General features: G+C 33.4%; 1 protein-coding gene and 1 pseudogene across 1 annotated transcript; one reads left to right on the top strand and one right to left on the bottom strand.

Moving 5' to 3' along the window:
- Positions 1 to 11253: 11253 nt before the first annotated feature.
- On the bottom strand, positions 11254 to 18201 carry LOC103844372 (annotated as a pseudogene).
- A 266-nt stretch (positions 18202 to 18467) lies between these two features.
- On the top strand, positions 18468 to 20914 carry LOC103844373 (RNA demethylase ALKBH9B). The gene is made up of 6 exons (XM_009121172.3): positions 18468 to 18725; positions 19125 to 19601; positions 19674 to 19759; positions 19838 to 20148; positions 20225 to 20296; positions 20373 to 20914. Exons 1-6 carry the CDS (start codon positions 18575 to 18577, stop codon positions 20677 to 20679), a joined length of 1404 nt encoding a protein of 467 aa, XP_009119420.1. The 5' UTR covers positions 18468 to 18574; the 3' UTR covers positions 20680 to 20914.
- The last annotated feature ends 5382 nt before the right edge of the window (positions 20915 to 26296 follow it).

The raw sequence follows: 26296 nt of genomic DNA on the forward strand, positions 1-26296 counted from the left end.
TGTGGACAGTAAAATATGTGTGTACACATTAATAATATTTTATCGTCTAAATATTAAAACTTGCAAATATATATCAGATGTACACCTTAAATTGTGTACATATGAATTATTATACATGGGATAAGGCCAATTTATGTACATAGCGTAATGTATACATATAGATATACAAATGTATCACAATTGTGAAGTTCATAACAAAATTAAACATATATTTTTATGCAGTTTGTCAGTTCAATTCAAAACTTTCTCATTTTACTCTATTCAGTACAATATTAATAGAAATTAATATTCTTAACAGTAGTTAATTAGAATCGGAGCCATTTAATTTGTGGCCAGAAAAAGGTATGAAAAAAAATAAAAAATGTATGAGAACTATATTATAGGGGCTAGATTGCAAAATTAGAAGTTTCAAGCAATTAGAAAAGATGTATGTGCACATTTGGTTGTTTAGGCCCAGCTTGATAATAACCTAAAAATAAAGGATCAAACATGCAAAAACATGAGATTTGGCCATTGTTGCTCAAGCTTCATTAGCGACTGAATCTTCATTGCGCGACAGAATCGGTGGCCACCGTAGCGGAATTCGAGCATCACCGACCACGACAAGCTGTTGTCACAGCCAAAAGGAGAAGAGTTGCAGACCACGACGTGGAGGAGGAAGCTGTTCATGTTGATTTTACGGCGGAGGAGAGACGAACCACCACAACTTGGAAATCAAGCTTGCTTGATATTACCAGCGTTCATGGAAGAGAACCAAAAAACACATCGTAGAGGAGCATAATTTTTCAAAAAACATAAAGTTGTGTTGTAAATGGTGGTAGTGAAAGGAAGGAGGGACAAAAAGAAAGAGATAACGAAAAAGATAAAATATATTAAAAATATCATTTAGTTAGGAACCCTTTTTAGTTACATGTCTTTAGTAATTTAATGAATAAAATATAGAATTCTATTTAGAAAAAGTGTCTGTGTAACAACATGTGACCTACACTGTAATAAAAACTCAAAAGTGACCTGCAGTGTTAAAAACTCTATTATAATGTATTATAAACTCTATTTCACGGTACATAGACATCGTTCTATTTTTTATCAATTAATTTAGTAAAACTTCATATGCTCCATAAATCAGTGGAGAAACCCCAATAAAATCGTTATTTTAGAGAAATAAAGACAACAAAAGTTCCAAACCTCTCTAACCATCATTATATGTTAGTTCATGATACAAATATGCATTAAAACAACATTTTTATTTTTTTGAATTTTTCTCAAAATTTGTGCGTTAACCCCTACAAAATTTAAGTTTTTCGGTAAATTGTTAATATACCGAAGCCTATAATCATTCGTGTTGTTCAAAAATTTCTAACCACATTGTACATTTGTATTAATGTATTATAAACTCTATTTCACGGTACATATACATCATTCTATTTTTATCAATTAATTTAGTAAAACTTCATATGCTCCCTAAATCAGTGGAAAAACCCTAATAAAATCGTTATTCTAGAGAACCAAAGACAACAATGGTTCCAAACCTCTCTAACCATAATCATATGTTAGTTCATGATACAAATAAGCATTAAAACAATATTTTTATTTTTTTGAATTTTTCTCAAAATATGTGTGTTAACCCCTACAAAATATTCAGTTTTTCACTAAATGGTTAATATGCCGAAGCATATAATATTTCGTGTTGTTCCTAAATGGTTAATTTAGTAAAACTTCATATATTTCTAAATTACTGTACAAACCCCAATAAAAACGTTATTCTAGAGAAACAGAGACAACAACGGTTCCAAACCTCTCTAACCATAATCATATGTTAGTTCATGATACAAATATGCATTAAAATATACTGATTTTTTTGAATTTTTCTTAAATATACCAAAGCATATAATCTTTAGTATTGTTTTAAAATTTCTAATCACATTCTACATTAGTATTAATGTATTCTAAACTCTATTTCATGGTACATGAGCATCGTTTTATTTTTTATCAATTAATTTAGTAAAACTTCATATGCTCCCTAAATCAATGGTCAAACCCCAATAAAATCGTTATTCTAGAGAAACGGAGACAACAAAGGTTCCAAACTTCTCTAACCATCATTATATGTTAGTTCATGATAAAAATATGCATTAAAACAATATTTTCATTTTTTTAAATTATTCTCAAAATTTGTGTGTTAACCCCTACAAAATATTCAAATTTTCGGTAAATGGTTAATATACTAAAGTATATAATCTTTAGTGTTCTTTTAAAATTACTAACCACATTTTAAATTTGTATTAATATATTATAAACTCTATTTCATAGCACATGTGCATCGTTATATTTTTTATAAATTAATTTAGTAAAACTTCATAAGCTCCCTAACCTCTCTAACCATCATCATATGATAGTTCATGATACAAATATCCATTAAAACAATATTTTCATTTTTTTGAATTTTTCTCAAAATTTTTGTGTTAACCCATACAAAATATTCAATTTTTCAAAAATTGTTAATATACTGAAGCATATAATCTTTAGTGTTCTTTTACAATTTCAAACAACATTATACATTTGTATTAATGTATTTTAAACTCAATTTCATGGTACATGGACATCGTTCTATTTTTTATCAATTAATTTAGTAAAACTTCATATGTTCCTAAATTACTGTACAAACCCCAATAAAAACGCTATTATAGAGAAACGGAGACAACAGAGGTTCCAAACCTCTCTAACCATCATCATAAGTTAGTTCATGATACAAATATGCATTAAAATAACATTTTCATTTTTTGAATTTTTCTCAAAATTTATTTGTTAACCCCTACAAAATATTCAGTTTTTCGGTAAAGGGTTAATATACCGAAGCATATAAATTTCAGTGTTGTTTAAAATTTCTAACCACATTCTACATTTGTATTAATGTATTCTAAACTCTATGTCATGCTACATGGGAATCGTTCTATTTTTTATCAATTAATTTAGTAAAACTTCATATATTCCTAAATTACTATACAGACCCCAATAAAAACGCTATTCTAGAGAAACGGAGACAACAAAGGTTCCAAATATATCTAACCATAATCATATGTTAGTTCATGATGCAAATATGCATTAGAAAAATATTTTTTTTTTTAATTTTTCTCAAAATTTATGTGTTAACCCATACAAAATATTCAATTTTTCAGTAAATGGTTAATATACTGAAGCATATAATCTTTAGTGTTCTTTTCAAATTTCTAACCACAATATACATTTGTATTAATGTATTCTAAGCTCTATTTCAGGGTACATGGGCATCGTTCTCTTTTTTATCAATTAATTTAGTAAAACTTCATATGTTCTTAAATTACTGTACAAACCCCAATAAAAACGCTATTCTAATGAAACGGAGACAACAAAGGTTTCAAACCTCTCTAACCATAATCATATATCAGTTCATGATACAAATATGCATTAAATAAATATTTTATTTTTTTTGAATTTTTCTCAAAATTTGTGTGCTAACCCCTACAAAATATTCAATTTTTCGGTAAATGGTTAATATACTGAAGCATATAATCTTTAATGTTATTTTAAAATTTCTAACCACATTATACATTTGTATTAATGTATTCTAAACTCTATTTCATGGTACATGGGAATCGTTCTATTTTTTATTAATTAATTTATTAAAACTTCTTAAGCTCCCTAAACTAGTGGACAAAACCCCCTTATAAAATCGCTATTCTAGAGAAACGGAGACAACAAAAGTTTCAAACCTCTCTAACCATCATCATATGTTAGTTCATGACACAAATATGCATTAAAACAATATATTCATTTTTTTGAATTTTTTTCTCAAAATTTGTGGGTTAACCTCTACAAAATATTCAGTTTTTCGGTAAATAGTTAATATACCGAAGCATATAATCTTTAGTGTTGTTTTAAATTTCTAACCACATTCTACATTTGTATTAATGTATTCTAAACTCTATTTTATGGTACATGGGCATCGTTCTATTTTTTATCAATTAATTTAGTAAAACTTCATATGCTCCCTAAATTAGTGGACACAACCCAATAAAATCGCTATTCTCGAGAAACATAGACGACAAAAATTCCAAACCTCTCTAACCATCATCATATATTAGTTAATTATACAAGTATGCATTAAAACAATATTTTCATTTTTTTTTTTGAATTTTTCTCAAGATTTGTGTGTTAACTAACCCCTACAAACTATTCAGTTTTTCGGTAAATGGTTAATAAACCGAAGCATATACTCTTTAGTGTTGTTTTAAAATTTCTAACCAACATTCTACATTTTTATTAATGTATTTTAAACTCTATTTCAACGTACATGGGCATCGCTCGGTTTTTAACAATTAATTTAGTAAAACTTCATAGGCTCCCTAAATCAGTGGACAAATCCAAATAAAATTGCTATTCTAGCGAAACAGAGAAAAAAAAAGTTCCAAACCTCTCTAACTATCATCATATGTTAGTTCATGATACAAATATACATTAAAACAATATTTTTATTTTTTTTGAATTTTTCTTAAAATTTGTGTGTTAACCCCTACAAAATATTAAGTTTTTCGGTAAATGGTTAATATACCGAAGCATATAATCTTTAGTGTTGTTTTAAAGTTTTTAACCGCATTTTACATTTGTATTAATATATTCTAAACTCTATTTCATGGAACATGGGCGTCGTTCCATTTTTTATCAATTAATTTATTAAAACTTCATATAATCCCTAAATTAGTGGACAAACCCCAATAAAATCGCTATTCTAGAGAAACGAAGAAAAAAAAAGGTTCCAAACCTTTCTAACCCTCATAATATGTTAGTTCATGACAACAATATGCATTAAAACAATATTTTTATTTTTTGAATTTTTCTCAAAGTTTGTGTGTTAACCTCTACAAAATATTCAGTTTTTCGGTAAATAGTTAATATACCGAAGCATATAATCTTTAGTGTTGTTTTAAAATTTCTAACCACATTCTACATTTGTATTAATGTATTCTAAACTCTATTTTATGGTACATGGGCATCTTTCTATTTTTTATCAATTAATTTAGTAAAACTTCATATGCTCCCTAAATCAGTGGATTAACTCCCCATAAAATCGCTATTATAGAGAAACATAGACAACAAAAGTTCCAAACCTCTCCAACCATCATCATATGTTAGTTCATTATAAAAATATGCTTTAAAACAATATTTTCATTTTTTTTTGAATTTTTCTCAAAAGTAGTGTGTTAACTAACCCCTACAAACTATTCAGTTTTTCGGTAAATGGTTAATAAACCGAAGCATATACTCTCTAGTGTTGTTTTAAAATTTCTAACCAATATTTTACATTTGTATTAATGTATTCTAAACTCTATTTCAACGTACATGGGCATCGTTCTGTTTTTTATCAATTAATTTAGTAAAACTTTATATGCTCCCTAAATCATTGGACAAACCCCAATAAAATCGTTATTCTAGAGAAACAAAGACAACAAAGGTTCCAAACCTCTCTAACCATAATCATATGTTAGTTCATGATACAAATAAGCATTAAAACAATATTTTCATTTTTTTGAATTTTTCTCAAAATTTGTGTATTAACCCCTACAAAATATTTAGTTTTAGGGTAAATGGTTAATATACTGAAGCATATAATCTTTAGTATTGTTTTAAAATTTCTAACCACAGTTTACATTTGTATTAATGTATTCTAAACTCTATTTCATGGTACATGTGCATCGTTCTATTTTTTATAAATTAATTTAGTAAAACTTCATATGCTCCCTAAATCAGTGGACAAATCCAAATAAAATCGCTATTCTAGAGAAACAGAGACAACAGAGACAATATTTTCATTTATTGTTTTGAATTTTTCTCAAGATTTCTGTGTTAACTAACCCCTACAAACTTTAATAAACCGAAGCATATACTCTTTAGTGTTGTTTTAAAATTTTTAACCAACATTCTACATTTGTATTAATGTATTCTAAACTCTACTTCAACGTACTTGGGCATCGTTCTGTTTTTTTATCAGTTAATTCAGTAAAACTTCATTTACTCCTTAAATCAGTGGACAAACCCCAATAAAATCGCTATTCTAGAGAAACGGAGACAACAAAAGTTTCAAACCTCTCTAGCCATAATCATATGTTAGTTCATGATACAAATAAGCATTAAAATAATATTTTTATTTCTTTGAATTTTTCTCAAAATTTGTATGTTAACCCCTACAAAATATTCAGTTTTTTGGTAAATAGTTAATATACCGAAGCATATAATCTTAGTGTTGTTTTAAAGTTTTTAACCACATTTTACATTTGTATTAATATATTCTAAACTCTATTTCATGGTACATGGGCATCATTCTATTTTTTTATCAATTAATTTAGTAAAACTTTATATGCTCCCTAAATCAGTGTTCAAACCCCAATAAAATCGATATTCTAAAGAAACAAAGACAACAAAAGTTCCAAACCTCTTTAACCATCATAATATGTGAGTTCATGATACAAATATGCATTAAAACAATATTTTTATTTTTTTTGAATTTTTCTCATAATTTGTGTGTTAACCCCTACAAAATATTCAGTTTTTCGGTAAATGGTTTATATACCGAAGCATATAATCTTTAGTGTTGTTTTAAAGTTTTAACCACATTTTACATTTGTATTAATATATTCTAAACTCTATTTCATGGCACATGGGCATCGTTATATTTTTTATAAATTAATTTAGTAAAACTTCATAAGCTCCCTAAATCAGTGGACAAACCCCAATAAAATCCCTATTCTAGAGAAACAAAGACAACAAAAGTTTCAAACTTCTTTAACCATCATAATATGTGAGTTCATTATATAAATATGCATTAAAAAAATAATTTCATCTTTTTGAATTTTTCTCAAAATTTTTGTGTTGATACCCCCTACAAAATATCCAGTTTTTCGGTAAATAGTTAATAAACCGAAGCATTTAATTTTGAGCGTTGTTTTAAATTTTTTAACCACATTATACATTTGTACTAATGTATTCTAAACTCTATTTCATGATACATGGGCATCTTTTTATTTTTTATCAATTAATTTAGTAAAACTTCATATGCTCTCTAAATTAGTGGACAAACCCCATTAAAATCGCTATTCTAGAAAAACAAAGACAAAAAAGGTTCCAAACCTTTTTAACCATCATAATATGTTAGTTCATGATACAAATATGGATTAAAACAATATTATTCTTTTTTTGAAGTTTTCTCAAAATTTGTGTGTTAACCCTTTACAAAATATTCAGTTTTTCGGTAAATAGTTAATATACCGAAGCATATAATCTTTAGTATTGTTTTAAAATTTCTAACCACATTCTACATTTGTATTAATGTATTCTAAACTCTATTTTATGGTACATGGGCATCTTTCTATTTTTTATCAATTAATTTAGTAAAACTTCATATGCTCCCTAAATTAGTGGACAAACTCCCCATAAAATCACTATTATAGAGAAATAGAGACAACAAAAGTTCCAAACCTCTCTAACCATCATCATATGTTAGTTCATTATAAAAATATTCATTTAAACAATATTTTCATTTTTTTTTTAATTTTTCTCAAAATTAGTGTGTTAACTAACCCTTACAAACTATTCAGTTTTTTTCGGTAAATGGTTAATAAACCAAAGCATATACTCTTTAGTGTTGTTTTAAAATTTCTAACCAACATTCTACATTAGTATTAATGTATTCTAAACTCTATTTCAACGTACATGAGCATCGTTCTGGTTTTTTATCAATTAATTTAGTAAAACTTCATATGCTCCCTAAATCAGTGGACAAACCCTAATAAAATCGTTATTCTAGGGAAACAAAGACAACAAAGGTTCCAAACCTCTCTAACCATAATCATATGTTAGTTCATGATACAAATAAGCATTAAAACAATATCTTCATTTTTTTGAATTTTTCTCAAAATTTGTGTGTTAACCCTACAAAATATTCAGTTTTTCGGTAAATGGTTAATATACTGAAGCATATAATCTTTAGTATTGTTTTAAAATTTCTAACCACAGTTTACATTTGTATTAATGTATTCTAAACTCTATTTCATGGTACATGGGCATCGTTCTTTTTTTTTATAAATTAATTTAGAAAAACTTCATATGTTCCTAAATTACTGTACAAACCCAAATAAAATCGCTATTCTAGAGAAACGGAGACAACAAAGGTTTCCAAACCTCTCTAACCATCATCATATGTTTGTTCATGATAAAAATATGCATTAAAACAATATTTTAATTTTTTGGAGTTTTTCTCAAAATTTGTGTGTTAACCCCTACAAAATATTCAATTTTTCGGTAAGTGGTTAATATATTGAAGTATATAATCTTTAGTGTTCTTTTAAATTTCTAACCACATTATACATTTGTATTAATTTACTCTAAACTCTATTTCATGGTACATGGAAATCGTTCTATTTTTTTATCAATTAATTTATTAAAACTTCATAAGCTCCCTAAACTAGTGGTCAAAACCCCCATATAAAATCTCCATTCTAAAGAAACGGAGACAACAAAGGCTCCAAACCTCTTTAAGCATCATCATATGTTAGTTCATGACACAAATATGCATTAAAAAAATATTTTCATTGTTTTGAATTTTTTTGCTCAAAATTTGTGTGTTAACCTCTACAAAATATTTAGTTTTTCGGTAAATAGTTAATATACCGAAGCATATAATCTTTAGTGTTGTTTTAAAATTTCTAACCACATTCTACATTTGTATTAATGTATTCTAAACTCTATTTTATGGTACATGGGCATCGTTCTGCTTTTTATCAATTAATTTAGTAAAACTTTATATGCTCCCTAAATTAGTGGACAATCCCCAATAAAATCGTTATTCAGGAGAAACAAAGACAACAAATGTTCCAACCCTCTCTAACCATCATCATATGTTATTTCATGATACAAATATGCATTAAAATAAAATTTTTATTTTTTTGAATTTTTCTCAAAATTTATGTGTTAACCCCTACAAAATATTCAGTTTTTCGGTAAATGGTTAATATACTGAAGCATATAATCTTTATTGTTGTTTTAAAGTTTTTAACCACATTTTACATTTGTATTAATATATTTGAAACTCTATTTCATGGTACATGGGCATCGTTCTATTTTTTATCAATTAATTTAGTAAAACTTCATATGCTCCCTAAATCAGTGGACAAACCCCAATAAAATTGCTATTCTAGAGAAACAAAGACAACAAAAGTTTCAAACTTCTTTAACCATCATAATATGTGAGTTCATTATATAAAAATGCATTAAAAAAATATTTTCATCTTTTTGAATTTTTCTCAAAATTTTTGTGTTTATACCCACTACAAAATATTCAGTTTTTCGGTAAATGGTTAATAAACCGAAGCATTTAATCTTTAGCGTTGTTTTAAATTTTTTTAACCACATTATACATTTGTACTAATGTATTCTAAACTCTATTTCATGATACATGGGCATCGTTCTATCTTTTATCAATTAATTTAGTAAAACTTCATATGCTCTCTAAATTAGTGGACAAACCCCATTAAAATCGCTATTCTAGAAAAACGAAGACAAAAAAGGTTCCAAACCTTTCTAACCATCATAATATGTTAGTTCAAGACACAAATATGTATTAAAACAATATTTTTATTTTTTTGAATTTTTCTCAAAATTTGTGTGTTAACCTTTACAAAATATTCAGTTTTTCGGTAAATAGTTAATGTACCGAAGCATATAATCTTTAGTGTTGTTTTAAAATTTCTAACCACATTCTAAATTTTTATTAATGTATTCTAAACTCTATTTTATGGTACATGGGCATCGTTCTATTTTTTATCAATTAATTTAGTAAAACTTCATATGCTCTCTAAATCATTGGACAAACTCCCCATAAAATAACTATTATAGAGAAATAGAGACAACAAAAGTTCCAAACCTCTCTAACCATCATCATATGTTAGTTCATTATAAAAATATTCATTCAAACAATATTTTCATTTTTTTTTTGAATTTTTCTCAAAATTAGTGTGTTAACTAACCTCTACAAACTATTCAGTTTTTCGGTAAATGGTTAATAAACCGAAGCATATACTCTTTAGTGTTGTTTTAAAATTTCTAACCAACATTCTATATTAGTATTAAAGTATTCTAAACTCTATTTCAACGTACAGCATCGTTCTGTTTTTTTATCAATTAATTTAGTAAAACTTCATATGCTCCCTAAATCAGTAGACAAACCCCAATAAAATCGTTATTCTAGGGAAACAAAGACAACAAATGTTTCAAACCTCTCTAACCATAATCATATGTTAGTTCATGATACAAATAAATATTAAAATAATATTTTTATTTTTTTGAAGTTTTCTCAAAATTTGTGTGTTAACAACCCCTACAAAATATTCAGTTTTTCGGTAAATGGTTAATATACTGAAGCATATAATCTTTACTATTGTTTTAAAATTTATAAACACAGTTTACATTTGTATTAATGTATTCTAAACTCTATTTCATGGTACATGGACATCGTTCTATTTTTTATAAATTAATTTAGAAAAACTTCATATGTTCCTAAATTACTGTACAAACCCAAATAAAATCGTTATTCTAGAGAAACGGAGACAACAAAGGTTCCAAACCTCTCTAACCATCATCATATGTTTGTTCATGATAAAAATATGCATTAAAACAATATTTTAATTTTTTTGAATTTTTCTCAAAATTTGTGTGTTAACCTCTACAAAATATTCAATTTTTCGGTAAATGGTTAATATATTAAAGTATATAATCTTTAGTGTTCTTTTAAATTTCTAACTACATTATACATTTGTATTAATTTACTCTAAACTCTATTTCATGGTACATGGAAATCGTTCTATTTTTTATCAATTAATTTATTAAAACTTCATAAGCTTCCTAAACTAGTGGACAAAACCTCCATATAAAATCGTTATTCTAAAGAAACGGAGACAACAAAGGCTCCAAACCTCTTTAAGCATCATCATATGTTAGTTCATGACACAAGTATGCATTAAAAATTATTTTCATTTTTTTGAATTTTTTCTCAAAATTTGTGTGTTAACCTCTACAAAATATTTAGTTTTTCGGTAAATAGTTAATATACCGAAGCATATAATCTTTAGTGTTGTTTTAAAATTTCTAACCACATTCTACATTTGTATTAATGTATTCTAAACTCTATTTTATGGTACATGTTTCCTTGTTTCAGTGTGTGTTCTATTTTTTATCAATTAATTTAGTAAAACTTCATATGTTTCCTAAATCAGTGGACAAATCCAATAAAATTGCTATTCTAAAGAAACAATGACAACGAAAGGACTGGACGAAAATGACATATGGTGAAATGAACAACCCCTTTCAATACACAAAACAACAAGGTGAGCGGGGTAGGCTTCTAGGTTCTTGGTTTTTTTTTTTTTTTCCGTCAATAGATTATATTAAACATTCGATGGAATACAACTTCAGCCGGCAGAACACGATGAACTCCCCGGAAACTTATCCCATAACAGGGAAACTAAAGCCCAAACATGGGCAACAAGAAGACACTGAAACATAATTTTAAACTAATGCAAATTTCTACAACTAGACCTTCTTACAACCCTTAAGAGAACAAAGATAAAAAGCCGAGGCTTAAACCAACCGGAAGACCAGCGAAGATCACAGTCAGCCAAACGAATAAGCGGCGAAAAGGACGAAGCAGCCGAAACTCACCTGAACCTCCTGTTCAAGATGAAAAGCCAGAACCACGCCGAATAGCATCAAACACACACACCAACACCGAACCAAGAACCAATAACCAACACCCGGGACAAACCCTCCTAACAACCACATCTTCATCTGAATGAACCCAAGCCTCAACCTCGTTATACTGCTTCAAACCTTCAAAAAGAAGCCACCGAGGTATTATGAACTCAACGAACAAGTCCGGAGGAGACAAACACTTATCAAGAGATGCAGCAAGGACTCCTTCACGACTGAGAAAGGAGAGGTGACACCAACCAACTTCTTCACAATAGAGATGCTAACTCTGGTCTGCTTACGGACTCGCCAAAACACCACTATCCCACTGAAGATGAAGAGCGACTAGAGAAATCAATGTCAATCAAGGATTTAGAGGATACATCCTCTCCGTTGAATGGGTAAAACAAGGCAAAACAGAGGAGGTGAACCAAAACAGAGAAGGGAGAGATTAACACAAAATCAACCAAACACTCCATGGAAAGAATCGCAGATCTAAAAGCCAGCACATAAATCAGATCACCCACGACCTAATACTGACCAAAGAACATCTAAACCTCTGCATACCGACGATTCAACACCACCACACGAAGGAAAAGCTCTCCACGCGCCTCTACACGGATCCACTCGTCTTCAAGCCAACGAAATAACCCACCCCGGAACAAGAAAGATCTATAAAGCAGAAAAGAGTAAAAGACAGGTGTGTTAAAAACTAGAAATAATACACAGAGATCTGTCTCCAGTGCTATGGAAGCCACTGGAGACGAAGAGCGGCGGCCAGAAACTTAGAAACCCTAGATATTGTCTTTCTCTCTCTCTTTTTCTGGCTTTTTAGGTTCTTGGTTGTTTTAATCATGCTTTTGTGGCGTAGTCTACTATTGTCTTTTTCTACACCACCGTTGTCATACACTGTGTGACTATCTCCTCATCTTTTCAGTTGTTTTTTTTTCTTCAATTTCGGGTACCAACAACCATAATCAATTGTTTTATGTTATTTGTGTAATGAATATAGTATATATTCGTGTTCAAATAAAATAAAATATATATATATAGTTTTGTAAATAGTTACTCATATACATATAGCGCGGATAAAAAAAGCATTTGGTCCATTTTTATGAAAAATTGTCACATCAAAACTTTACTTTATTATATGGTTATTTGGTGAATATTATCTCTTAATAATATATAGACATTTTCTAGAATAATCTTTTTTTAAGTTTTTATCACAAAAATAGTCTTTTATGAAAAAAAATGACCAAAATAAGTTTTATTAAAAGATAAAAATTATCAAAATATGTATTTTTACCTTAGGGTTAACTAATCTAGACTTAAGATTTAAAGTTAAGAGGTGAAATTTTGGGACACAGTTTTAAATTTTAGAAAATAATAAATATTAAAATTTCAAAATAAAAAAAAAGCTATTTTGGTCATTTTCTTTCTTGAGGACTATTTTGTGAAAAAAATTAAAAAATGGCTATTCGAGAGAATTGTCATAATATATATATATGATTACCTTACAAATAACCCCTTTAATGTATTAGGCCGCAATGATGTACAAAAAAAAACGACCGTTGTTTCGACCAATCAGTTCAGACAATTAGGTGGATCCATCTTGCCAGAGGCAGAACCTTCAATGTTCTCACATAACGCCGTGCGGGCCCGCCGTTTCCACTGTACGATAAGTTTACGTCAATTAATTGAACATTCTTGCAAGGAAAGAGTTTGCTACATTGAAATTTCACACAGCTTCTTTGTTCATCGATGATCCCCAAATGTTATTTAACGTCACGTTTTGGATCTGAACATGAGAATCTCCCTGAGAAAAATGTCATAATGCAACCTGTTAAATCAAATTAGAGTCCTTAAACAAAAATTAAGAAATATAGAATCTTGTTTCTCCCATAGTCATTAAGTTACCTTTTTTTTGCATGGCGGGTAAGGGCAATACTGCTGATCGATGTTTATAGGGCTTTGAGCATCGATCATTTGTATATTCTCATATAGGAAGTTGGATATTGCAATCTCTGTAGCCGAAGATTCCCATGTCTTGATCCTAATACCGTCACTAGTGCCAGTAAGACCGTATTTCTAACCGTTAAGCCCTCAACATTCTTCTCGTACCTTGTTCTTTCCCAAGCTTCCAACACTGATCCCATGTCCAGGACCACAAGTGACGTTGTAGATAAATAAGTTTGTATTTCCAGAGAGGATAGCGATACAATCGTCCCCTGTGCCAATGTGAGTGTTCGAGATATTAATATTGCTTGAAAAGCCTACTTTGATCCCGTCAGTGTTGGGGCTATCGCCGGGAGCTGTTATGTTGACACCGGCGATGGTGAAATTATCAACGAAGTAAAAATTGAAGTGTCCTGCTTTACTGTTTAGTGATGTTATCCCTTCGATCCTTGAATTGTTCACGAAATCAAATCCCATGCTCTGCAAAAATGTATTGAAAGATTTTAAGCTCAGAACTTGTACTGAAATAAGACTCCGGATGAATTAGCGGTTTTCTTACAGAATCCCCTCAAACAGTTTCCGTTTATATAATAGTGCCAGACTCATAAATAATTATTTTAATTCATCAATAATAAAACACAGAAGAATTTTTTTTTTGTAAGATAATGTCAAGATTTTGTTCTTTTTTTTTTAATTAAAAAGTTATATGTAACGACACAAAGAGAAGTTCAAGAAATCGTGCGTACCACAGCAAGTCTAGGACAATTATCGTTCTTGTTGCAGTTATTAAGTGGCCATGACTCTTTTCCTTGACCATCGATGGTGCCGCTGCCTGAGATGGTGAGATAGTTTATGTAGGCGAAATTCACCCATGTCTCCTTTTTAATGTCGTCGTTATTCGTTGGAGCCAATACGACTCCATCGATGACAAAATAAGTCTGACAATTGCATGGTCCAGCAAACGTTACGCCACCAAGACAGAAGGCTCCTTTTGGTACATACACTTTGCTACGTCCCTTCCATGCGCATGCATCTTTCCACGCATTTGTAAACGCCTGATAAATTACATTGAAAACAAAGCGGGACAATTACAAGACAATAATCAATAGTGATTAACTGAAACTAATTAAAACCTAGAAATGGTGGCTATAAAATAAAGGGTTTCAAATTTTGTGTGTATGGGTGTAGGTCATTTTATAATTCAAAAAGTCTATGAAAAAACGTTTTAAATGAAAAACATGTATTTTTATAGAAATATTTATCATTATTTTGTATACGAAGCAAATTTATACAAAATAAAACAAAATGAAGTTAATGTGAATAAAAGACGATGTTCTTCCCTCTCTTTTTTTTCTTTATCAAAAAAAAAATGTAAAGTGTTTTTCAGTTCCGTACTAGTTTCTTTTGTTGTATTTTTCTAATTTGGTCCTGAGTTTATTTTAAATTTCGGATTGAACTTTATCAAAATATTTTGAAAGAATGTAAATATAATTCAAAGAAAACAAAATAGATGAAGATCGGATACATTTGCATTATCCGCTGTACCGTCGCCTTTTGCACCATAGCTTTGGACATCGAAGACTTTTGGTTCAGTGTCAGGAGAACTTGAGACGGTGACGAACAAGAGAGATAAGCACAAAGCCTTAAACGCAGTATTTATGGAAGCCATCTTCTTGTTTAGCTAGATGCTAGCCTTTTATGCTTCTGCTGTTCTTTTTGTTTAGTATTTGGAATAATAAAATGAGTTTTCTCAAATAGATTTATAATAAAACAATTTGATTCCTATCACTGATCCATTTATTATTATTCCACCAATTCCTTATAATTTTTCTGTATGTCAGGAAATCTACATAAAATGGAACCTTTCATTCTTGTTACCAACTCTACTACAATATGATTTCTTTCTTTTATCACACTACTAAAGAAGAAAAATACAGATGTATGTTATATTTTCGGGTTTCGGAATCTTGGAATATATCAGTTATTAATATGTATGAGACTAAAAACATTGTATGAACATAATATAAAGTTAGAAACGTAATCTGGTGTTATCACAATATTTTGGGGGTCTGGATCTTGTAATACATTAGTGATACGCAGATTCTTTAACCATTTAAGGATTCACTACAACACACTATTCAATGTACATTGATGTTTTTATGACATCAATATATATATTGAAGATATGTTTGATAAATAAATCCTTAAACCGTGCACCTGCAGTTGTTCGTTTTTAGTAAAATATACATATGGAATTTTTCATAACACAAGAATGTAATAGTTGCACAAATATTTGTCTATATGGTAAACGTACTCGGTATTGCATTGGCGGTTGTCGATGCTCTTCTGTTGTTATCGATCGACGCTCTCTTGTTGTTGCCGATCGATTATGTCTTGTTATTGTGGATCGACATCATCCGATTTAACTCGAGCTAAGGTGGGAGGATGTGGGTGTCGAGCGGTGAAATCTGAGTGGCTCTGAATTCGAACAGTGTTGTAGGATCCCAAAAGTGGTGTCGATCGACGTGTGTCTGATGGTGTCGATCGACACAAGTACGAGCTACCAATGGACATACAACTTTCTACTAAAAACTTCTTCTTTAAGCTTCTCATGCTCGATTACTTCCCCAAAGTAATTATCAAAGATGGAATCGACCTGGTGTTCCTTAGTTTTGGGATGAATAGTGTAGGATGAACAGTATCCCGATGAACAGTGTCCCGAAGAACAGTATTGATCGACGTTGGATGAAGAGTGTCGATCGACGTCAGATGAACAGTACCGGCGTGAACAGTACTATGATGAACAATACCGGGCTAAACAGTGTCGTTCCTTTTAAAAAGAGTTTGCTCTTTCACAGCTTTTGCAATCTAAAAAACTTGGGTAGCTAGTGTCATGACATGGGCGTCTAAGGCTTCAAATTTTATAGTCAGCTCCTTGTAGAAACAATCCAACCTCATATTTAAGCAGTCACTCGTCATCTGCTGAATTTTTAGGATCTTTTTCATTATCTGAATATGGTCCTGATTCTCATCCTTTTCTACGTCTTGTTCCACCAATGAAACTTCATGTACAGAACTAATCTCGACCTCAACGATCTTGTCGCTATCCACCCCAACTGATTTTATCCTGTGCATATCCAGATTTTTGGAACTTTTGCTAGACATCAAGTTCTCAATTAGTCTCTTAACTTCCTCTGGGGTCCTTGTCTTGAAGTTTCCTTCGCTTGCAGTATCCAACATCGTATGATATCGCACATCAATACCTTGCAGAACTTCTTCAATAGCTGAATCTCCGTAAAACCAAAATGTGGACAGTTCCTTTGGTATCTCCTAAACCTCTCCCAAGAGCTTTTGAAAGCTTATGTAGGTCCCTGAGAGAATGCCCAAATTTTATCTCTCATCTCTTCAGCCCTTGCATCATCTAAAAATTCAATAATAAATGCATTCTTGATATCATTCCATGTAGTGAGGGATCTTGGTGGTAGGCATCTCAGCCAATTTTTAGCATTCCTAAAGAAAGAATATTTGAACAGCTTACAAATGATGTAATCTTTGGTTGGTTCATTCTCCTGGATGCCAGACACAAAATCTTCTAGTGTCTCAATATGGTCCAAAGGATTTTCATGAGAAAGACCACAATAAGGGTGCTGACCCACATGAGAGAAGTCTGTGGAGTGTACTTGAAATCCCTGGATTTCTAGAGGTTGATTCGCAGACCTGTTGGTATAGAACTGACTAGGCCTGATCAAATCTGCTAGCATTCTTTGACGAGGAACTTTAGCATCCTCGGTGGCCGCAAATGGCTCAAGGATTGTAGTCTCTTGTCCATCTATCTTCTGACCTGTTGCACTACACAGATGACCTTCAGGGTCATGCATGTCTCCATTCTCATCCCTTTATAGCACAAGTGTCACAACCATGTCTGCTCGCGGATTGGTATCGATCGATGTTTGAGTTGAACTGTCGATCCTCGCTCTGTCACAAGTGTCGATCAGCGTAATAGAGGTGGTGTCGATCGATGCTGCGTGTTTCTCTTTGTGGATCGAGCGTTCCAAACATGCTGGGTTTGAGAAGAAAAGTAATTCTTTTTTTGCTGCTTCTAGTACTGATAGACATGTACCTCAAAGACAAGAAATTTTTTTTATGTAAGTAACTATGACAGTAAATAAAACCTAGACTAAACCTATTAATCAAATCTAATGGTGAATCTTTGCTCTCCGGCAACGGCGCCAAATTTAATATCACTCAAAATAATCATAAAGAGTGATTTTTACTCTCTCAAATAAGAGGATCAGTTGTAGTACTTAGGGATCGAATCCACAAAGAGCATGAACACACAATAAACTATAGAAATCATGGTTAAGCTAGGCAATCAATAGTAAAGCAGTAAATTAAATGAAATCAAGGTGAACAAGGCATTTGTTGGATTAATTGAAATTGAAAGCAATAAGGAGAAATAGCTAGACCTAGAGATTTATCAATCAAGAGATTCAATACTACAATTCAAGGATGCTAATGGTTTATAGTTACAGATTGTAGTTACAATTCAAGACCTAGTTCGTGTGGTTCGGGAGAGTTTCAGATTTCTGGCACAGAACTCTTTTATCTCCGATCGTTTCCTCCGACCCAGTTAAACACGTAGCAATCCGAAACTAATGGGCCTTATAGAAATTAAATAGCCCATAGTTGTCAAAACAGCTAATAAGCTTTATTCGGCGGCGTCGAATTACCGGAACTACCCTGGACGGTCTCCTAGAATTACAACTGTGCCATAAAAGCTATACAACTACTACACTGACAAAGGAAGAAGACGATTGGATTCGATTCGTAAATCGAGCGGAAGGCAATGGAAGACGACCCTTTCCTCCGGAAGTTCCAGCCATCGGAACTCAAGATCGCGTCGGAGTTCTTGACGAATTGCCTTCCTTTCTTGTCTAGAGATCTCTGCAAAGACTGCGTCAACGTTCTCTCCGATCGAATCCGCTCTCTTGACCCAGGTATAGAGCCATGTTTTACTAAATTGAACTTTAGGGTTTTCATAATTGGAAGAATAGGTGGTTGCAGAGTAGCTTAGATCTGTTTACCTAATGATTTGCTTATGAGATCAAGTTAAAGGTAACGTTAGGGTTTTGATAATTGGAACCAATAGGAGGCGAGAGAGTAGCGTAGATCTGTTTATGAGAAAAACTGTTTCGTTGGTGTAGAACAATGTAGTAACACAGACTAAGTTTGAAGGTAATAACAAAGAAACTAGTGAGAAAGAGACTGAAATTTCATTTGGAACCTTGTCTGAAGTTTTTGGTAGTGTACTGTAGATCATCAAATGAGTGTTTACCTTGAAAAAGTTATTGGCTCGAGGGTTTATGCTAAAGAGAAATCGTGTTTCGTTTGTGTAGAACATTGTAGTAAAGTTGGTGGAGAAGGTAATAGCAAAGCTGGTTTGGAATCAGAAGGAACTAGTAAGATAGAGACTGAAATTTCATTTGGAACCTTGTCTGAAGTTCTTGGTAGTGTACTGCCATCTCGACAAGCTGCTGAAACAGCAAGCCCTAGAATGTCTTGGGCTGATATGAGTCAAGAAGATGAGTTTGAGGAGGAGGACGACGAGGAGGAGAGTAGGAAAGCTATTGATGCGAGTCCGATGAAGACTCCAGAGAAGCCTAAGTTATCAAGAGAGCAAAGAGAGGATCTCAGGCTGAAGAACGTGAAGAGAAAGAAAGATTTCATTTGCTTGGAGAGATTTAAGGGAAAGCTCGTTAACGTAGTTGATGGGCTTGAGTTGCACACTGGTGTTTTCAGCGCAGTGGAGCAGAAAAGGATTGTTGATAAAGTGTATGAACTTGAAGAGAGAGGACGCAAAGGAGAACTTAGAGGTAAGCTTCTTGTTTTTCAAATCCGAATTACTCATTTTATTCAATCTGAGTCTGATTCTTGTCTCTTGGTAGAGCGTACGTTTACTGCTCCACAGAAGTGGATGAGAGGCAAAGGACGTGTCACTATTCAATTCGGCTGTTGTTACAACTACGCTACAGTAAGTAACTCACTCTCTGCCATTTTCGATGTTTCATTTCTAACAAATAATTTGTTGCCTTCTCTATATGTTTGATAGGATAGAGCTGGAAACCCACCGGGTATCCTTCAACGGGAAGAAGTGGATCCATTACCTTCTCTTTTCAAAGTGATCATCAGAAGGTTGATTAGATGGCATGTCCTGCCTCCGACTTGTGTGCCCGATAGCTGCATTGTCAACATCTACGATGAAGGTGACTGTATACCTCCCCACATCGACAACCACGACTTTCTCCGTCCCTTCTGCACCATCTCGTTCCTCAGTGAATGCAACATCCTCTTTGGCTCAAACCTTAAAATAGAAGGTCCTGGTGAATTCTCCGGTTCATTCTCAGTACCACTTCCTGTAGGGTAAGTAAAGCTCTTTGAGATTTGACCCAATATCAAAAACTGTTAAATAATATGGTTTTGTGACATTTTTTTTCAGATCAGTTCTGGTGTTAAATGGAAATGGAGCTGATGTAGCTAAACACTGTGTACCTGCAGTTCCCACAAAAAGGTTTGCATCCATTTATTACACATAGTAATAACCACTAAAGCTTCTCATTTGAGTTTTTTTTTTTTGTTGTCTACAGGATATCAATCACGTTTAGGAAAATGGATGAGTCTAAACGCCCGGTTTGGTTCACTCCAGAACCTGATTTGCAAGGGATCGAGCCACTGCCGTTGGACCTGAACCGGTCTGATTCTGCTGCAAGGTCCGCAGGATCAAGCAGCAACCACAACGGCAGTAACAGAAGAGGAGGATATGGACGTAGAGGAGGAAACAATTACGAGACGAGAGGTTACTATACTCCCGAGAGAAGCAGTGAACAGTATGAGTCTAGAGAATGGTCATCAAGCCAGAGAAGAGGAAGGCCACGTCCGGGTAGAACCTCCTAAGGTTTATTATTATATACTTCCATTTCCGAAATATCATCCACAAATGAATATGTACAACATAACGTCCTATTAACTTTTAAAGTCCATTCAAACATTTTTCCTCATTTAAAATTGTTTTTTTTTTCAATATTTTTGATCGTATTTAGTTTCTGAAACTGTGTAATATATTTTACAGTTTATACATTACAATTTTATTTTGTGGTGCAAGTGTGAATTGGTTTGTGGTTTGTTTCGCTATAAACTTTATTTTCCTTGATTTGACTAAATTTTTCATTCTACTGTATGGTAATCGATAATTGATATGATCAGTAATCATTTTTCATCGAGATATTATATGTTTTTGTGAATATCGTTTCACTTAAAATTAACAGTTTTTAATATACTTTCACTAATCCAATTTTAAGAGTTGGGTCAAGAGCTCCGAAGGGTAAAGTAGCCAGACGAAAGCTTACAAAAAATAACACAGCTTCACAAGGCTAAATTAAAACAAAGCTAACCACGAACCTAAAGAGGAGGAGTGGTAGAGGAGACATAACGATTTGATCTCGAAATAGAATCCAGCTAAAAGGCGATAATGTTTCTGATAATCTTCGATGAGAGCTTTTGGAGGCTGCGCCTGAGAAGAATGTACCCTTGAGGCCTTGAGTTTTGTTCCTTCCAAATAGAGTAAACACAAGCATGATAAAGAAGCTTGACATGAGATTGACAATACTATTTGTAGTGGGGTCTTTCAGCCATCTCACCCCCATCTTCAAAGAGCATCGGAGGGGAGAGGTGAAGCCTAGACATGAAGAAAGACCACACCCTGGAACTGAAAGGGCAATCTACATCTATTTTTCGTCTACCAAGTTGCACAGTACACCACATGTAGTTGTGGTGGAACGTTTTTCAATATTGCCCAAGTTGGGGCTAGGGGTGGCCGTTCGAATACTTATCTGGGTTCGGATAGAGTATTTTAGATTTTTGGATATTTCGGTATAGAGATATAGAATCCATTCGGGTATTTCTATATTTGGATCGGGTTTGGATATTTTAAGTTCGAGTTCGGTTATTTCAAGTCAGGTTTGGATATTTAGAATTTGAAGGAAAAAATTAAATTCTTCATTGTTTAAGTTTTTGTATTTAAAATATATATTTTTAACTTAACCGATTTTCTAATTTTTAATAGATTAAACTATTAATATGATTGAAGATAAAAGTTTAAAAATAGAAAGACACTAATTTAATTGTTAATTTAAAATTTTAGATGCAACTTTTGTTAATGTAAAAAATAAGAGCTTTATATGTATTTTAAGTGAGTAGCAAATTATTTTGTCTATAATTATATATGACTTTTGAGAAATGTAAAGTATAATATGAGTTTAGAAGAGAATAAGAGATAGATTAAGATAGAATAAGAGATTATGAGACTAATGGAGAATCATTGTGAAATGTGTAGAGAGATTTAGTGATTAGAACTGTCTAACTTTCATTAATGAGATTAGGATACATTATATAGTGTGAGAGAGACTCTAGGGTTTCGAATACATAAAGGAGAAAGCATGTGGATTCAATGGATAAGATAAAAATGCATTTGAACTATCCAATGGGAGTGACCGCGTGTGTGAGGCATCTTTGCTTTATGCCTTCTCCTTTCCAGCTCAAGACAGGCTGTCACACGCTCCTTCTTCCTTTGGTAATGGTCTGATCCTTCAGGTGAGTGATCAGTGCTTCTTCTTATCACGGTAAGTCACTCAAGTAACTCTTGACTTAACCGCAGCTGAGGTAAGTGTGTACGGCCAAGTAGTACGGCCTTGTACGGCCTTGCCTTGTACGGACACACCTTACCCAACCTTCTCCATTTCTCCTAAGCTCCTTCTTAACCTCTCAAGACTTCTCTTCTCAACACTCCCCTTCAAGCTTAGCTTTGTGAAAGTCTAAGCTTGGACAGCCATGAGATCTTCCTCATTAAAAACCTCACCAAGGAAAACCCATTGGGATAAAACCTTGATGAGAGAAAAAGAGTAAAGACCTCACAGCCAAAGGGGATCAGCTCCTTCTCTTCCCAAGATCAATGAAGCCCAACCTGATGTGAATGGACTCCATTGTCTTCTGTCTTGCAGCCTTGGTTAACACATCAGCCAACTGATCTTCACTTCTTGTGTAGCATGGCAAAATGACTCCTAGCACAATCATCTGCCTCACCTTGTGACAGTCAACTTCAATGTGCTTGGTTCTCTCATGGAACACCGAGTTGGAGGCAATGTGGATGGCAGCTTGGTTATCACAATGCATTGTCATTGGCGTGGCTTGATCAATCTCCAAATGCTTCAAGATACCTTTGATCCACACCAGCTCGTTGGTAAGCTTCAGCATAGCTCTATACTCAGCTTCTGCACTTGAGCAAGACACCACCTTATGCTTCTTACTCTTCCAAGTAACCAAGTTGCCTCCAATGAATGTGCAATAGCCTGTGGTTGATCTCATGTCTGCTCTATCACCAGCCCAATCCGTATCATAGTATCCAACCACTTCAGTGCTCCCATTGCAACCCATCCATACTCCTTGATCAGGTGAGCCGTTGAGATACATCAAGATCCTCTCCACCATGCGCCAATGATGCTCCTTAGGCACTTGCATGTGTTGACTCACCTGATTCACAGCAAAACAAATGTCAGGCCTAGTTATGGTAAGATAAATCAATTTGCCAACTAGTTTTCTATAGAGTTTAGGATCCTGATAAGGTTTGCTGTCTTCAATCTCCCCCTCTCGTGGGACTTTGTAGCCATCCTCCATAGGCATCCTTGCTGTCTTGCCTCCATAAGCACATGCACCTTTCAAAAGATCAAGTGTATACTTCCTTGGGACATGAACAAGCCTTCCTTGGATCTACATATTTCAATTCCAAGAAAGTATTTCATTTCTCCCAAGTCTTTAATTTCAAACATGGATTTAAGGAACTCCTTGGTTGCTATGATACCTTCCTTATCACTTCCTGTGATAATGATATCATCAACATACACAAGGAGTGCAATCATACCTGAGGGAGTAGTGAGTGTGAAGAGAGTATGATCTAGCTCAGACTTCTTGAAGCCTCGGCCATTAAGGGTAGTGCTCAGCTTGTTGTACCAAGCTCTTGGTGATTGCTTCAACCCATAGATAGCTTTCTTTAGTCTCAACACATTTCCTCTCTTCACTAAGTGTTCCAAGCCTGGAGGAGGGTGCATATACACTTCATCCTCAAGTTCTCCTTGTAGAAAGGCATTCTTCACATCCATTTGCCATAAGCCCCATCCAAGGTTCACAGCCAAGCTTAATACAATCCGGATTGTGTGTAGTTTAGCTACTGGTGCAAAGGTCTCAATGTAGTCTTCTCCATAGGTTTGGGTGAAACCTCTTGCAACCAGTCTTGACTTCTTCCTCTCAACTGTTCCATCAGCCTTATACTTGATTGTGAAGATCCATCTACTAGTCACAGCCTTCTTCCCTTTTGGTAACTCACTCTCATACCATGTATCATTCTTGATCATAGCTCCTGCCTCAGCTCCAACTGATTCCTTCCATTCCTTATCCATCATTGCCTCTTCATAGCTTCTTGGGATGTAGTTCTCATCCAAGTTTACCATAAAAGCACAATGTTCTTCAGGGTATTGAGCAAAGGAACACACAGCCTGAGAAGGATGCTCCACAGCTTGGGCATTGTAGTACACTCGCGTGTTTACCCAACTAGAAGGATCCTTTCTCACACTTGTGCTTCTTCTCAATACAGGTTGTTCTTGTTCTTGAACCGGCTCAGTTTGTGTACTTGGTTCTTGAACTCCACTCTGATGTTCTTCATCTCCTTGGCTTTGCTCACCTTGATGATGAGAACCTGAGTTGAACTCTTCTCCTTCTTCACTCAAGCCGACTCATTCTTGGCCATTTTCTTGAGTTTCAGGTTCAATTCCCCCCTCATGATCAAGGTGAGGTGTTTGTGTAGCTCTAATGGGTTCATTTGAGCTCTCTCCTTGGCCTCCACCATTCGCAGACTGATCCTGGTTCATCCTGATGCCTAGACCCTCCAAGATAGTCCTTAAGACTCCAGCCTTATCTGATGTGAGATCCTTCAATTCTTCTTGATTCTTCTCCTCATAGTACCCTCTTTCTTCAATGAACTTCACATCTCTAGATACAAGTACTCTTTTAGCTTCTGGATCATAACACTTGTATCCTTTTTTAGTTGTTGAGTAGCCAATGAACATTGCTTTCCTGCTTCTTGCTTCTAACTTGTTTCTCAACTCCCCTGGTACCAGCACATAGCATAAACACCCAAATACTCTTAAGTACTCTACTGATGGCTTGTGCTTGTTGAGAACCTCAAATGGTGCTTGATCCTTTAACACCTTGGTGGGAATCCGGTTGATCAAATAGCATGCAGTTGCAACCGCATCACTCCAAAATCTCTTTGGGACATTGGCTTGAAACATCAGTGATCTAGCAACCTCCATCAAGTGCTTGTTCTTCCTCTCAGCCACCCCATTCTGTTGTGGAGTATAAGGACAGCTTGTTTGATGCAGGATCCCATGATGATTCAGATGGCTCTTGAACGCATAGCTTGTGTACTCTCCTCCATTATCTGATCTAAAAATTTTAATCTTGGCATGATAATGGTTAGTCACATAAGCTTGAAAGTTCTTAAATGCATCTATCACTCTATCTTTTGATGGGATTAAAGTTAACCAGGTGTATTTGGATTTTTCATCAAAGAATGTGATAAAGTATTTATGATTATCTCTAGATATGCAAGGTGCAGTCCAAACATCAGAATGTATAAGATCAAAGCACTTATCATAAACACTAGTAGAGTTTGGAAACACAGTTTTACAATGCTTGCCTAAAATGCAAGCTTCACAATCCTTATTCTCAAATGAAACACCTGGTAACATCAAGTTCAAAGCCCTACCATGAGGATGTCCTAATCTAGCATGCCACAAATCATTTTTATCTAAACTAGAAGCAGAAGTAAATGAGCAATTGTAATTGGAAACAGGATCAAGTTCTTCAAGCAAATACAACTCTCCTTTAGTGATTCCTTTTCCAATCATTTGGCTGCTCTCAATATCCTGAAACTTCACATCATTAGGACTGAATATAACATTGCAATTCAAATCAGTTGTGCACTTCTTGACAGATAACAAGTTAGATGTAAAATCAGGCATATAGAAAGCTCTAGAGTTTTTATCAAACAGTTTCAAGTTTCCTATTCCTCTAATAGGTATCCTATCTCCATTTGCAATCATAACATATCCATTAGTTGGTTATATATCTTTAATGAGGTTTGTATCACTAATCATGTGATGAGATGCACCAGAATCAACAATTAATGGCTTAGTTATGTTGCTAGCAGTGTGACAAAGGTTCAAAGGTGATCTAAATGCTTTAAGCTCATGATTCATCCTAGCATTTCTAGCAAAAGTGTACTCAGCTCTAGCATTTTCACTACTCTTAATGCTTCATCCTAGCAATGTCAGTGACACATGAAGAAGTATCTATAGTCCTAGCTATCATTGATGCACCAAAAGAGTACCCATGAATGTTACCATTCTCCTTGAGCATTTTGATGAGTGCATTCATCTCGGATCTCCTTATGAAGTCATGA

Source organism: Brassica rapa, chromosome A07 (assembly GCF_000309985.2).
Source record: "Brassica rapa cultivar Chiifu-401-42 chromosome A07, CAAS_Brap_v3.01, whole genome shotgun sequence".
NCBI lineage: Eukaryota > Viridiplantae > Streptophyta > Magnoliopsida > Brassicales > Brassicaceae > Brassica > Brassica rapa.